The sequence below is a fragment of the Cydia amplana genome, chromosome Z (genome assembly GCF_948474715.1).
Source record: "Cydia amplana chromosome Z, ilCydAmpl1.1, whole genome shotgun sequence".
Taxonomy (NCBI): Eukaryota; Metazoa; Arthropoda; class Insecta; order Lepidoptera; family Tortricidae; genus Cydia; species Cydia amplana.
The window spans coordinates 25693980-25710361 of NC_086096.1; the positions used below are offsets into that span (position 1 = coordinate 25693980).

The 16382-nt window shown below is 37.8% G+C and overlaps 2 protein-coding genes across 2 annotated transcripts in view; one reads left to right on the forward strand and one right to left on the reverse strand.

Moving 5' to 3' along the window:
- Nucleotides 1-16382, reverse strand: part of LOC134661674 (GTPase-activating protein) — a 360962-nt gene that overhangs the window by 209571 nt on the left and 135009 nt on the right. The gene's annotated exons all lie outside the window — the stretch shown is intronic.
- On the forward strand, nucleotides 879-15273 carry LOC134661678 (uncharacterized). Its single transcript, XM_063517835.1, has 5 exons — nucleotides 879-988; nucleotides 4297-4432; nucleotides 6356-6516; nucleotides 8719-8907; nucleotides 14998-15273. The coding sequence occupies exons 2-5, from the start codon at nucleotides 4300-4302 to the stop codon at nucleotides 15169-15171; spliced, it is 657 nt and encodes a 218-aa protein (XP_063373905.1). The 5' UTR covers nucleotides 879-988; nucleotides 4297-4299; the 3' UTR covers nucleotides 15172-15273.

The following is a 16382-nucleotide window of genomic DNA, read 5'->3' on the forward strand; positions in this document are numbered from 1 at the left end:
GCATATAAGCTTCTATCTAAAGGTGCTAAGTAGGCGAATAGTATTGCTGACTGTACCTAACTTGGTAATGACAACAGAAGGAAACAAGCAACAACTGTTGCACTCCGGGAGTGCCGATAGAAGTGAAAACTCACCTCACTATGTTACCAACGCCCGGTAACACGATACATAGGTACGTTTAGCGAAGGTATTCTATTTATTTATTATAAATTATTATCATTCTCAAATAAGATCACACTTTTTCATTGACATGTTTATTTATATACTGCCATGACAACGTCAAATTATTTGAACTCTTTACCTAAAAGAGTCTTGAAAAGGAGTCCGCAACATAAATGTCAAATAACATTGAGTTTTTCTTTATTGATTTAAATGCCATCTAAATTATGAGTGGCCATCTAAACCTTACGCCCCTTACGGTCACGTGATCGTCTTACGCTGTCTCGAGTTTATCATTTTTTCCCCACCTCAAAAATTGCCCAGCGCCGCTAAAGAAGTTTTCACTTTAAAAATAATTCTCGAATTATATTAATAAAGCTGTACTCTGATTGCATGATTATGCATGCCATACGATTCAATAAATTAATAAAATAAATAACCTAGGTCATAAGTGCATGCAAATTTTTTAATTATGTCTTTGAAAAAAGTATTGGTCAATAGGTTGAAAGAGCTTTTGTTCTCCTCGTCCGCGTAGGTACTCCTAACCTAACGTAATCCGTGGTTTGCGAAAAATTGAGAGCAGATATTCGCGGCCTCGGCTCGACACAAATATTAGGCGTAGGTATTCGTAATTTCGTACAACCGAGAGGCCGAGAAAAACATTTGTGCGTTTATGTTAGTACTTAGATGTCCAGAAGTTTTCATGTGTCGTGGCGAAGCGAGGGTGCGCGCAAGGCGCTGTTTACGCATATTTCCACCATATAAAACGTGCGCGCGGCACTCTCGCAGCAGTTTGTGACAGGTACCCGACGCAGGCGCTACCTCCACGGTGAGTGCTCCAAGCTTACCATACTCTTACGATAACAGCTTAATTTCAGTTGTTAGACTTGATCATAATAATTATAAAGTTATTTTCAATATCCTTTCGTATGTGTGCGGTGGTCTAAAATCGTGTCCAAGCCTCGGTGGTGCCTGATAGAGGAGCAAAAAATAGTTCCCGAAAAAACAGAAATAGATGACTGAAAAATTCGGTCAAGCCCCTTATTAAACATAGAGAAAAGGTTAATGAAGTACCTACATAGATCACATCCGACAGTTTTTTTTCTTTTTAATTAATTGCCACACTTTCCTATTTTGTTTCCATGATACTTACGGGCAGCATGATGATAACGTTAATGGATTTATTTCGATTGATTGGGGTAGGGTAGGTAGGCTGTCAATTTATTGAAAATTAACTCGTCCGCTTAATAAATAGTGCTGTTCAAAAGTATCGCGATCCATTCTAAACAAGTTACTGTAGGTAGGTACCAAACCTTGGTACAAAAACACCGGGTCTATAAAAAATGGTGAAAAATGGGACCGCTTTTTTGATGCCTATTATGTCATTTTATTACTGTTTTATATTCTTTCTGCTATTTATCTAACAGCTTTGCCGTTTTATTATACCTATTGCTGCGAAGGTTTTTTAATTAACTTGTAGAGCGAGTAATCTTTTGATTTAATTCTACCTTTATCGAGTGTCGTTTAGTTGAATATGGTTGCGAGCCCAAAGGTCACGGGAGGAACGCCCTCCTCCAGGGCAAGGTCGCTTTCTAATCCTCCAGGGACCGGTCCGGGTCCCGGCTGCCGCTGCCAGCATATTTTCAAAGAAAGTGGAAACGGCTCCGCAGTGCGCCCCTCACAATACTGCGAGTATCCCTCTGTCCAGTACTTAAGAGGCTGGTGTCAATTTTAGTCGCAGAAATGTAAAATTCATAGATTTAGTCGATGAAACTGTACACCATTTGTTACGTAATAGAAATAACAAGTACTGGTATCTATTTATCTTGCACTTTTACAGATATTTTTTTTGAAACAGACTCTTTAAGTTGTAATGATTTTTTTTCTGATGGAGGTTTAGGTAAACGCACGTAAAGCACTGATTTTATCGATCTTATTTGTAAATTACGTAAAAATTTTACGGCTAAAAATGATAATTTTGTATTACACATATCCTGTACTCCACCTTTAATAGATTACATTTTTGTTATATGATATTGAACAAGAGTAAATGAAAGTTAGACGAAATCAATTTTCACCAGAAATTACTTCAAAACAAAAGTGAAAATTTTCCGTGAAAATCGACTTAATTTCAACGTAATTTTGATACTTAAACAATCTACAACATTTCCTGAAACTGTTCTTATACATCATTTTGATAATTTGGAGTCAGACCAAGAATAGTCTGCAGAGGATTTGATAGCCCACGCATTGCAAGTGTTATTTTAAACGTCAAACTTCTATGAAATTATGACGTAAAAATGACACTTGCACTGCGTGGGCTATCAAATCCGCTGCAGACTTTGTTTGGTACGACTCTACCACTATAATTTTTTGATGAATATTTAAAAACTGCCCTTTCTTGTCATATATTGCCGGTGACGCACGCTCGGGATCTCATTATTAAAAGGCAAGATGAGAAGACGTGCTAATAGAAACCAATACTTGTTATTTAGATTTTAGATATTACGTAACAAAAGGTGTACAATTTCAACGACTAAATCTATCAATGTTACATTTTGGTCTAAAATCGTTAATGGGCTCTTAAGTAGAGTCGGACCAAGAAAAGTCTGCAGCGGATTTGATAGCCCACGCAGTGCAAGTGTCATTTATACTATACGTAATAATTTCATAGAAGTTTGACGTTTAAAATAACACTTGCACTGCGTGGGCTATCAAATCCTCTGCAGACTATTCTTGGTCTGACTCTAAGTACGTGGGTACTTACCCACCCATAAAACAATTTTATTTTAAGTGAATTTAGTATTTATTTACCTACCTAAATGTACATCGACCATATCATTAAATTCTTAATTTTAAATTAAAAGTAAAGCTAGAAATATTTTGCTACATACCTACATATTTTAAAATCATAAATATTAATGATCTCATTTCGTCCAGCCGTTGTCTATAAAATAACTTGTTTTCTACACGTCCACTATGACAGATAGTAAGTAGTCGCTAGACGTGACACGTGACGTAGCTAGGTAGCTCATAGGGCAATCAAGCTTTTACCAAAGATAATGGAGTGTATAGATAGAGGATTATTATTATATTGGGCTTATTATCACAATAAATTTTGTAGTCACGGTAAATTTACTGCCATCTTTCGACACAAGATTAAAAATTTAAATGAATAATAATTTTTTTTTTGGACCCTACATGGATAAATGAGTTTTATTATTACTTTATTATTTTTAGAACGCTATATGATTTTGACCCGTGTTCTTTCACTGTTCAAATTGTTAAATATCTACAAGAGTATCTAGGCCAAATGTAGCCGCCATCCATTGGAGTATATTTTTTTCTTAATTTTCCGAGATACGTTTTTTTCTTAAATAGACTACTTATGTATATATATATGTAATTGCTTTTACCTACTTCACGTCACGCGCAGTGAGAATGTAGTACATAGTTTATTGGGTGTGTGTAGGCGATTTACTAAGATACTTAATTTAATTTCTTACCTACACGTCTAAAAATACTACTAGGTACATATTAAATCCCAACATAATTGGTGTTTGCTCCCAGCAAGAGTAGAGTTTACCTTCTAAGGCACGAGGCGTTAATAACTTTGATCTCGTGTGGTACATAAGTACCTACAACTTTTTACTTCAGTAGCTAGGACATTAGAAGTAAAATATTATGAATTAAGTCACATTATTAATATGTATATCACTAATAAGCTGGGCGACCCGAGGAAACTTTTCTGTACCACGCGCAGTTAGCGAAATGCCCAACCAATTAATAACCCGTACTTAAATTGTATTTTGAGGGTGGAAAGGGGAGAGGGGGGAGGGGGAGCGCACCTACTAAATTCCAAAGAAAATTGAAGCCTAATATAGGTAACTACATTAGTTAATACATTTCAATTCTAACAGAAACCATCCCCGACCGCATGAACTTAATAACCAATGCCGCCTTTAGCAGAGCCGAGTTGTTTGAATTCCTTTTGACATTAGGTAATAATATACCTACTTGTATTAGTTTGCTTTGACCTCGAAATAAATCGATTTTAAGTAGAGGAGTAATAAAGTAAGTGGGTAGAGCCTAAGTTAAGACAAAAAAGCGTTTTGTTAGCTAGTTTAATTGTTTCAGAAAATGCATCTATTGGCAGCAGCACTAGTGGCGCTTGTTGCGGCGGCGCAAGCGCAGTTCCTCAACGGACGCATCCTGGAGCCGCCGGTGCCCTCGCAGTGCGTGCAGCGCGTCATCCACGAACGATATGCTGACAGTGAGTCATTATTAGTTAAAATACTTTAAGTAGGTACATTACATACATACCAGCAGCACTATCCCCTACTTTATAAGTACGTGTAGGTATATTTTACGAAAATAAATAATTTTAATTTAATACCCCGTTCGCCTTCTACCGTCGCGGACTGGGGATCCGAAGTACACAGCCTTATCCAATGCAGGTGAGCGAGCGCTTTCCCCTCGACCTCAAGTGCAGTAGGTACCTATGTTTAATTATTACTATTATTAGATACGACTTACTCGTAGTTCATTATGTACATAGGTCATAGGTATCTTTGAAATGCCTCTTCATCAAATACTAGCAGTTTTCCTTATCTGGTAAAATAAGTAGGTATCGACAGTACGGCTAACCCCGAAAGGCTGTTTATGACGTAAAGCTTTTGCTAATATGTAGGTGTATGACCATTGATTACGTATAAATACGAATACTTATTCTTAACTTAGGGGTCGATGTCAAGAGAACAAAGTTAAGTCTCGCGAATCAGTAGACACTTTGAAGAAATGTTCTATCTCTACCTGGAAAGGAAATTACCGAAATATTTTGATAACAACTCACAAAGTAAACATCCCTTTTCCCGGAAATATTAGATAAGTCTTTAACGAGATAACTACATGCTTAATTAGTAAAACAAACTGGATCGTTATCCTTCCTCGGCCAGCGTAGGTACCTATTAGCTAATTGACTGTTTAGATTAGAGAGGTTAGGGTTCCAGTCCAGAGCCTCTTTATTATTTTTAGTTTTTTTTTCTGCGACAAATATGTACCTACATATTATCCGCGCTAACGCCTTCGCAGCATATGTATTACAGAGGGCCTGCCGCTAACATCGACGAGCCGAAAACTCGTTGTGTGCCTCTATCACTCGAAAAGGCAAGAGCGACAGGTAGAGGGCAGGGGGCCAATTTTTGAATTTCGAGCGGTCGATTTCGTCACTCGAAAATGTGTGGAAAACGGCGAAATGCAATTTTTTTAAATACGAGCGATGGAAATTGGGAATCTAGTGGTATTGACCATTCGTTTTCAATTAGTGGAGATATTATTGAACGAAATACACGAAATCGAGCGGTCGAATTTCAAAAATCGGCCCCCAGATTACGATTATCGATTTTTCGATGTTGGCGCATATTACGAAGCGATTTCGCTGTCAGATTTTTTAATTTACTGATATCTAAGCTGCGCCTTGCTACCTTTTATAATCTTCAGTTCCGTAGCAAAGGTGTCCGAGTTTGCATGAAAACTTTGAGGCGCATAATATAGGTCGTACAAACGGATCAGGATGTTCTTATTCTTCGTAAATATTGCTTTTTATTAAAAAATAATATTAGGTTTCCTTTATCACTGTAAATCTCTGGTAAATGGTATTTAACGGTAGATAATTAATAATAATAATCAATAATGTACCTAAATACTGCAAACACGTACGTGTTTAAAAATATTGCATAAAAAATGACATAGGTAGGTACCATACCTATTTCTTAACTCTAACAATTAGCTACATAAACAATAGACATATCACGAATGCACTTCAAAGTTTCATCTTTCTTTTACAATGTATCGAAAGCAGTCAGTTTCTAATATGTATTTCTTTCCCGTAACACTTCTCACGCCTATGCAGTTGTTTTGTACCTATGCAGCTGTGCATCGTTAGAGACTTTGAAATGAATAGCCAATAGGAATTGTGCACTTTTCAATCAAGAGGGAGGAGATCAAATACAAATCAACATTATCTGGCATCAACCAACAAAACGACAGGGTCACAATCATCGTACCTACTCATCGTGTCATAGCTCTATATATATACTCTACTACTACTAGGCAATAAATTACTAAATAGGTACTGAATACTTTAATAGTTGCTAGAACAGTATTGTAACTAAGCCAAATTGGACTAATCCCACAGACAAAGGGTATTTCTTCTCTTGGAGAGAGCCAGCGCTGCGGGGCGTGGAGGAGGACTGGCTGAGCGCGCGCAACTACTGCCGCCAGCGGTGCATGGACCTCGTGTCCCTGGAGACGAGCAACGAGAACGAGTGGGTTAAGGCCCGCATAGTGCAGGACAAGGTGACCATTACCACTTTTAACAGATTTTTACCACGTCATTGTATCCTCGTACATTGCATACGCCAGTCATCAGTACCTAGATATGGCACTTGGCACCGGGACTCTTGGTAGCGTCCTAATCAATTCATCCTCGTGGATCCTTGACACGCATAGTCCCCTTCGGTGACGCCGATCCTCGCCAACTCGGACAATTAGCAAACCGTTCACGCTTGTCATGTGTTCTGAATAGCACAAACCTCATCGTGACCGCGACTCGGAATATCATTCAAAGTTAAACGATAAAGAAATAGAAAGTGACTCATTAGAAGTCAGGATTTCATAAAAAAAACGTTTTGTTTTCCGTAACGTCGTCGTGTGGTTTCGAAAGAATGTCGGCCTATTCTTTTATGGCATGCGTGTGAAAGTGACTGATATCCTAGATGAAATAATTGTATTTTTGAAAGTACCTATAGATTTAGTAGTGTGACAGTTTCCATTATATTTAAGGTTTCCTATTCAAAAAGGCAAAATGGCACAAAAAAAGTAAAACTTACGAATGCACTCTAGAGTTACAGCCGGTAAAATCCTAAGTTCCTTAAACGTTATGATGCGACTGGACAAGCTCACGGCGGCAAATATTAATATGTATCTAGTATGGCAGGCAGCAGGTCAGGAAAAATGCTATGGGCCCCTGTTCGAGGACCGAGAGAGAGTATTTAAGCACAGGAAGTTTCTATCTTTCATTGCAAATTGAATTTATGTTATGAAGATGTTATTATTTTAAACATCAAGAGGTAACAGACAGATACTTTCGCATTTATATTATTAGTAGAGATTTGCCTTAATAGTGGTTGTGTAGCGGCTATAAGACTTTTTATTAGGTATACTTTTTTGTTACTTACATACTTTGTAATATTTCACCTGTCCGCGCGTCGTGTGTCTACAAATCATGCAAGTTAAATTTGACCCACTTCTCCGTGTGAACGGAGTGTGTGTCCATGCAATGTTATTGTATCATCGATTTGATCTGGTGATGGATACAAAAGGTCTGTAATTAAACAAGGCAGTGTGATTGAGTTAGTACTCATCAGAATCGACTATAAAGGTATGTAGTAGATGACCGATTAAAAAAAAAAGTAGGTACCTACAGCTGGGCCAGTCCACCATATCTCTACCTGCCTACCCGTCACTTCAACAGCACGCGCATACATTATATGTCTAACTAACAACACATCGCCCACATCGCAAAAAACGATTGATATTATGAAACCGTTGAGAACAGTCAGAAATACGTGACGCTGGACGTGTCCTCAGTTTTAAGCTAGCTACTTATTTACATACTTACTCTACACTACCCATTACATGTACGTATGAGACATACCCGAGCAGACTTTCACAACATACTTACCTACCTAAATGAAAGTTAATTTAAAATATGAACCCAAACCTTTAAGACAAAAGGGGACGACAGCTTCTCCATACAAACGTAGTCCCCATTTTCCTCTCTGGACATGAATACTACAGAAAATATTTTTACGCGATTTCACATTAAATTAACCATAGCTAGTATATTAGTTAGGAGCATTTCAAAATTTGTATGGAATTTGTTTTTCGCTCCAAACTTTTATAGTTATTAATCGAAAAATGCTAAGAAACAAGGTCAATATACAATTCATTGTGTAGAAATATTTTCCATAAAGTCAATATCCAGAAATGAAACGGCGTCCTCTATCCTCACCAACTATTCAGGTTAGTAAATACCTACCTACGCAATCTGTAAGACAATAATAACTTTATTTGTAGAGATCAGTAGACAATGGTATATAAATTACCTATGACTAAAAGGAGTAAAAGGCAGGTACCTAACTACTTGTCCTGTTGTAATTGAGAAAAATTGCCGTCCTATATGTGCTACTTTCCGTTATACCATTGTTGGAAGACTCGTCATTTATTTATTCACGTAACAGACGGGTATTTATGCAAAGTAAACGATTCGATTGTGTCGGTGCCAAATTGGCGATTGCTCCGTCGCCATCGTAGGTATTGTTATGATAATAAGAAGGCGACACGCAGAGACCTCCGCACTGCACCTGGGTGTCCGCCGTAGATTTGCCGTTGTAGGTTGAGATGACCACAGTTTTATAAATGTTATCGATATGTTTATTTAGACCCTACGCTTGTTTAATATTCATCAGCAGTTGTTAATGTTGTGTAATATTGTAGGTCAAGTACATCTGGACATCGGGTCGCATGTGTGACTTCAAAGGCTGCAACCGGCCCGATTTGCTTCCCAACGAGGTGAACGGGTGGTTCTGGACCGCGGAGCTGCAGAAGCTGGCGCCCACCACCAACCGGCAGCAGAACGACTGGTCCGAGGGCGGCGGCATCGGCAAGCCTCAACCCGACAATAGGGTACGTGTTACAGTTTCCTGCTCGCATACTTACTTGCACAGTGCGCACTGCACATAGTCTCCCCATAGCGATTTGTGTAATTAGTAGGTAACTCACAATAATGACATTACAACATCAACTGTTCCTTATGAAGTTCGTGATGCAACGGAACCGATTCCATGAGCTGTTAAGTAATGCTTGTCATAAAACATTTACTTATGCGGAGACGCTTTCGTACCTACTATACCTATACATATATTTTGTGGATGTCATCCACAGAGGACAATTCAAAAATGTCAAGAGAATTCCGGCCTCCCTCATGCAATGAAAACGAAAGTGTCGTGAATATTTATGGGTATGCGAAATATTCGCCGAAGGGCGTACCCGCATGTGCCTACGCTCCAGGCGGCTCCACTTTCTACAAACAAGAGGTTGCAAGCTCAAAAAGAGCTCATCGTTATTCGGAATGCGTCGGCGCGGCGTGCGAGTACTGTTTGTGCGTTACTTTCCCCGTGCTCGCTGCGCCCGCGCAACCTGTGGAACCGCGAAATAAACAAACAATAACGTAATCCGCTGCGGTCGCGGCAGTCTCGCCTCATCCGCATCCGCTTTGTAGCTTCCCCACGACATCCAAGGTTGCATTATGGCATTACGTGATTTTACTACCTACAGCCTTCACCGTAATAATGGGAAGAGAGCGAGATAAACGATTTACAAATCTTGCAAATTTAATGAATGTATGTTCACCTATTCATAAACTACACTTGCAAGCAATTTCATTGTGTGACTGAACTCTTAGGTCGCTAATTCAGATGATAACACAGCTTAGTAGATGTCGTAATGGATTGCCTAGTATCTCCGACCGTGGCCTCCCCGAGGTTCAAGATCCTGCGCGTTATATTAATGATAGGTACCTACTGGAGCCACGGGTAGTTTAAATTAAATACACGTACATAAAACCAAAAAAAAACTTAATTCTAATGTTGGTTGCCTATAATTAAAGCATGGTCTTTCTTTAATATAAAGTAACGAAGAACAACTTTTTACACGACTGCCCAAACAAAAAGAGTGTATTGTTTTCAGCGTTCATGTTTGTATGTATATATTTATTTATTTATTTTAGTTAAGGGGACGGTATATGACGTTTTCGATTTAGAGCTCACTTTGTGCAATCAATTTGTTCAAGAAATGTTTAATAACTGCATTAAATTATACGTAAATTTGTTCACGAAGAAGCCGTGTACCGGCTCTTCACGGCATAATATTTTTTATTTGCTGTAATTCTCTACAAATCGACACTAAAAGTATCCAAAAATCAAAATATGGAGTTCCGTTTGAGCAACACGCATTACAGTTTTGCCTTTAACAGTAATTGAGTTGTTGTGTGATTTTGAAAGCTAGATAACTAAACTAGCAAATTATTATCTACTTATATTTTTACTCACAAATACAACACAGAAATTCAATCCCAAATGTAAACTTTCGTACAATTTCCATACATTGACGACATCACTCAAAATTCTTCTTCGAGTCAGATGGCCGCTGGCCTTGGATCGAAGCAGACGTGTACTTCGTCGTAGCTCGTTTTTGACATTATTTAGACATTTCATCATATACGCATACGAAAATGTATACCAGTAGATAAATTGTATTTCAAAAAACAGGGTAAATAAATTTATTTAAAATTTGATTTGTTGTTATTTACAGGTCGTAACGATCGAAAACAGCAGTAAACTATCCTAAAACAATACGATTACAATTGAATTTAAGTAACTTGTTCCTTCAAAACCCGCTTAAAATGAAAAAAGTTTAAAGACTCTTTTTACTGATTGGGATTGATTTTCATTATGCTGGTATCAATTTTGCGTCATTAAAAAAAAGTATACGACTTCTGTACGTCAATGACATTTGATGTCAATTGTAATCTTGTATTTACGTTAGAGAATATTATATATTCATTTAAATATTACTTACCTATTAATACGAAGCGTAATTCGTTTAATACCTGAAAGTCTTAGTGTCTACACCTACTTTGTTGCCGTTCGTTCCGTCTATATGTGTGCGATTACGTGCTGTTCTCAATAATCAAGAAACAAGCCATAATCTTCAAGAATAAAATAACAGCAAGACCAGCATTTAGTACTAACTAGTTTTTGCGGATTTGGAGACAAGAGATGAAGCTTACAGGCTAATACCGCTGCGGTCTGGTTATTGTTATGTGTATATATCGAGTATAATATAAATTTACTATAAAATAACAATGTTTTATTTCAATGACATTATGTGCGTAGGTATGTATGTTTCGGTGATTATAAGAATTTTGTCCACACAATAATTGTGCAAAGCAGAGACTGCATCATGCTTTCTTTACGGTATAAGCGGTATGGTACCGTTATTATTTATCAATACCGGTTCGTTTTGAAGGTAAAACTATACCGGTTGAAATACAAAGTACGGTACCGGTATAAAATTACAGCAGGGACAACCATTTTTATAGGTGTACAGTCAGCTGCAGAGAAAAGGTACGACCAGATAGATAATTGTATGCAGGGGTGGTACCTTTTCTCTGCAGCTAGCTGTACCTAAACCATCATTGACCGAGCGTTGGCGAAGGTCTCCGTTTCAAATTGGGCAAAAATGCTTTCGTATGTCCGAATTCTTCTCCTTTGCATATCACATTTCTCAACTGATTCTCGTGAAAATTCGGTAGTCCGATATAATTATTCGGTTTCTTTTTTTTTTGAACAATTTTAAATAGGCAGAAATTGTCATAAAGGACTTAAGCGCCAGTAGGGTCTGTGACACTTAAGACCACTGCGATTATTAGGTACTTACTGGCCCCTATTTCACTACGACCACGGTGACAGGTGCGACAGTTGTCGACATCACTGTTGCTGACGTCACAGGCCTCCATAGGCTACGGTAACCGCTTACCATCGGACGGGCGATGTGCTTGTTTGCCACCAACATTTTAATAAATAAATAAACTCCATTATATTGCCACTAAAAAATTCTTATTTTGCGAAGCTAATGACAATTGTCACAAGAAACACGGCAACTGTATCGAAATTGCGACACAGAACTCATTTCCTGTCAAGACTTACCGAAAATTCTTTGAAAAATCTTGTGACAATTGTCACAAGATTTTTTCGCGAGAGAAATGTCTGTTTTATCCGATATAATAAAGTTTTTTTTTAATAATAGGTACAATGACGGTGGCAAACACGAATACGGCCCGCCCGATGGTAAGCGGTAACTGTATTATTAAATTGTACAACGTACAACGGGACTTAATCGCGTATCTAAGTTTTAAGATTTACCTCCGACGTTTCGAGGACGGCGTTGTCCCCGTGGTCTCGGAGAAGACTGGCTTAAGTTGATATCAGCATCTTCTAACCGCGCGAGTTTTTCGAACTACACGCACTTGGTCTTGTTTATCCGCTTGAACGTTTTGCGGTTCCGTTGTACAATTTAATAATGTGTAAAAATCGTGAAAGTTTAAATCAGTGTTAGCGGTAACTGTAGTCCATGGATGCCTATGGCGTCAATAACAGTGATGTTTTTGTCGTACCTGTCACCGTGGTGAAATAGGGGCCAGATTACGCCGCGCCGCGTGGAACGTGAGGTGCATTGGGGTAAATGCATACCATTCACTCAAGGAAAATAATCTCCCTTATAAGATCACTCGTGTGTCTGCCATTTTGTTAAAGCCAATTTTCACCTTAAACTACTGGACTAGTTCAATTAAAATTACTACACATATGTCAAGTAAGGAAGTAGTAAGTCGGTGATCCGAAGATGAGTAACGTAAATAAATGAACTTTTAACTTTGCGGCGATTTTTGGTATCAGGTTTGGTATCTCACATATCAGATATAATACATAACTATAAGTAGGTGAGCAAAAATGTACCATAACCTAACTCAGAATTGTATTACATAAATACATATACAAAAAATAGTTTAACGCCAAAAGATTAATGGAAGACCTATGTCCTATAATAGGTGAGTTGGTCTTAAACAAAAAATATGCAATAAAAATGTGTAACTGTGGAACCCATGGTGAATCCTACTCGTACATGATCGGTTTTTATATTATGTACCTATAAGATATTTTCTACTTTATACTTTATAAGTGTACCTACATAATATTTACTTATAAGCAGTTGTCACGTAAAATATTTGTAGATTTTTTTGGAAGTATGTGTCACATCATCATCATCTTCCTCGCGTTGTCCCGGCATTTTGACACGGCTCATGGGAGCCTGGGGTCCGCTTGGCAATGAATCCCATAAATTGGCGTGGGCACTAATTTTTATGAAAGCGACTGCCATCTGACCTTCCAACCCATAGGGGGTAAACTAGGCTCTTATTGGGTTTAGTCCGGTTTTCTCACGATGTTTTCCTTCACCGAAAAGCAACTGGTAAATATCAAATGATATTTCGTACATAAGTTCCGAAAAACTCATTGGTACGAGCCGGAATTGCAATTCGCACGCTCTTACCGCTAGGCCTCCAGCGATTTTTTTGAAGTATGTATAGCACAAAAAAAATATTTAGAAATGTAACATTTAAGGTAGGTAATTAAAATACGGTATAAACATTATTGGAGAAGACTTGGAGGAAGTGTCATAGGGATCTACATTCGATGCGTGGAAAACAAGTTCTTTTGTCTAATTATAATCCATCGGCAATCACGCGAGCGCATAAAACGAAAATCATTTTTTTTTTCACTCCCTAAAACTCCCTTAACCTAATAACAGTAAAACAAAAAATAAAATATAGAGGGTTACCAACCAGCCAAAGAATTATAAGTAGATATATGCACTTATCCCAACGCACCTCACGTTCTACTCTGCACGGGGTTCATTGCCGCTCCTACCGCCGTAAGTAACTATCAACACCTACATTATCAAGGCTACGATCGAAGATAATCGCTTCAGCACTGAAATAATACCGGTGGAATACCGGTATAATATTTTTTATTTTAATTGTATTAATTTAATAGTAAGTAGTGTAAGATATTAGGGGTACATTAGCCAACACTGTTTCCATATATTTTCAAATTTTATTTTGTCCGCCTTAATTAAATTTTGCACCCTGCCGGAACTTTATTTATTTAAATTCTCATTTAATTGATTTTGAGCCTTATGAAAAGTCGTATAGAGTAGTAAATAAAATTTTACATCTGACTTAATGACATCTGGTTTTATTCGGTTTAACTTTAGAAAACGCGTATCTCGACAAAGCCATAATGTAGAAAATTGTCAACAACCAAATGAATTATTAGAATTTAAATACGTCACGTGTGACATGAACAGACAAGGAAAGCAAGATTAAATGTATTGTTTCTCTTTCTTCTTTCAATGGAACGCTTTTCCTAAAAGGAGGCCACTAAACTCAAAACGCTATCTTAAAAAAAAACTTGATGGGTCAGTGACCTGTCCCAGTAAAGTGAGGTAGTGTGCGTGAAGTGCGCTTGTGTGTGAAATGGGGTAAATTGACAGAATCTGAAAATTTACCCACCTCTACCGTCACCTTAAGTAAATCAGATGAAGTCGGCCTTATAAGTTTAAAAAGTTACAGCGGTTCAGAACCTTCATCGTGACTTAGGTCTTCGTTTTTTTAAGAATAGCTAGAATATAATTTATTATCCAAAACATCAGGTTAAAAATAAAAGGCTGTCAGTAAACAAGACCGGTGTAGGTTACTGTGTAGGTTACACCGGTAGGTACGTCCATGTTGGTTAATGGTTGGGCTGCCCGTGTGTTTTCCTATTCCTACACATATCTACCTACTTTCAATTAATCCCTAAGAGGCCTGCATTGGGTTTACTTTTCTACTCTTATCTTTTAATTATTTACTGTAATTATGTACTGTATGACTTTTACGATTTTAACAATTAAATTTAGATTAATATGAAAGTTTCTTTTTTTCCACTGTGTAATTTAATTACCAACGCAGCACACTTGTATCACAAAATGTACCTATATACTATTATTACCCTATTGTAAAGTCGGTGTAAATAATATTTCTTCAATTATACGTACAATTGCTATCATATAATCTTACCTTCGATGGGATCTCAAGCTCCATCGTGTTGGTTGTTTCAGGAGCTGATCCAGGGCGGCGCGGCCGAGCACTGCATCGCCATCCTCAACAACTTCTACAACGACGGCGTGCACTGGCACGACGTGGCGTGCCACCACCGCAAGCCCTTCGTCTGTGAGGAAAACGACGCACTGCTCAAATACGTCCGCTACACCAACCCCAACCTCAGGGTCTAGACTAATACCCCTTCTCCCCTTCCTCCTCAAATCTCGACACTACTTTTCAGATGTGATAAATTATGAAACAAGAAATCAAAGACCTAAAATAAGCTAAGGTAGCCCTCGTATTTCGACTCTGTGTCGAGACTATTGAGCGTTAAGAATCTCGTTTGTATAGAAACAGCTTCAAAGTTACCTCGTTATCAATCAGTGGAAACCAAACATTTATTTTAAAATGCAGTAATCATATAAAGCTGATATCTACGCCTAGAAACTGTGCTATGTTTTATTAGGTACCTATGAGACCCATTTTTCTTGAAGTAAATAGTTTTATTTATATTTATTTCAGTATTTTTAATTAACGAGTAATCACTATTGCGGCAGTTAAATGTTTTACATTATAAGTATTCACTACTTTAAATAAAGACTGCTATAATTTATACATAAATAATGTCTTTTTCTTTTATTTCCCTTTATGATGAACGGGCTCTGCACGGGTATCGACGAGCAAATGTAATTGGAGGTTTTTAGGGGGAGGGGGGGAGAGACTTTACTCAGAACAAACAGGCGTTTGGATGCTTGCATCATATTTATTAATACCATTCATGACGGAGTAACAAGTTTTAAATCCAAAAGTGAAAAAGTGAGGGACATGGTAATGGGCGAAGCTTTCTTTGTAATTACGAACCAGAAACAAACATTGCAGAAGTAGAAGAGTGTCAGCAGCATGGTTACTTGCGAGCATGGCACAGCCGCTGAAAACTCGCCTTCAGAGAACTGGAACAAAATACTTTGACTCTTATTTTATGATACGGCTAAGTAAAATGGTATAGATTTTAGCCTGTTGTAAGTATTTGCTTATTCTTTCGTGATCAATTGTATATCTTACGGTATGAACCACATATACAATTATTTGGAAGAGAAACAGGCTGCTTGCATGACCCTATCTAAGCCTAAGAATTTGATCATACTGCTTTTACGATAGCTAAAAACTCTTTGTGACATTGCTAAGGCATTTTATGCGTACGTATAACGTTTTAAGAGCCAACAGGAGCTAAGATTTAAATATTTTAGGTAAATATACCCGTCTCGCTAACGAAAGCGGCTCCTAAAACTAGTGTGATAAGGACAGGGCGAAAAATCCTGCGTAAAAATCTCAAAAATCGAGGTTTCGTACTCGACTGTTTCCTCCTCCAAAACTTAACCAATCGTAACCAAATTTGGAAATC

Excerpts from the sequence above, each read along its gene's own strand:
- LOC134661678 (XM_063517835.1), top strand. The coding sequence starts at position 4,300 with ATGCATCTATTGGCAGCAGCACTAGTGGCGCTTGTTGCGGCGGCGCAA. Across the intron at positions 6,517-8,718 it reads CCCGCATAGTGCAGGACAAG|GTCAAGTACATCTGGACATC; the intron begins GTGACCATTACC and ends GTAATATTGTAG. Across the intron at positions 8,908-14,997 it reads AGCCTCAACCCGACAATAGG|GAGCTGATCCAGGGCGGCGC; the intron begins GTACGTGTTACA and ends TGGTTGTTTCAG.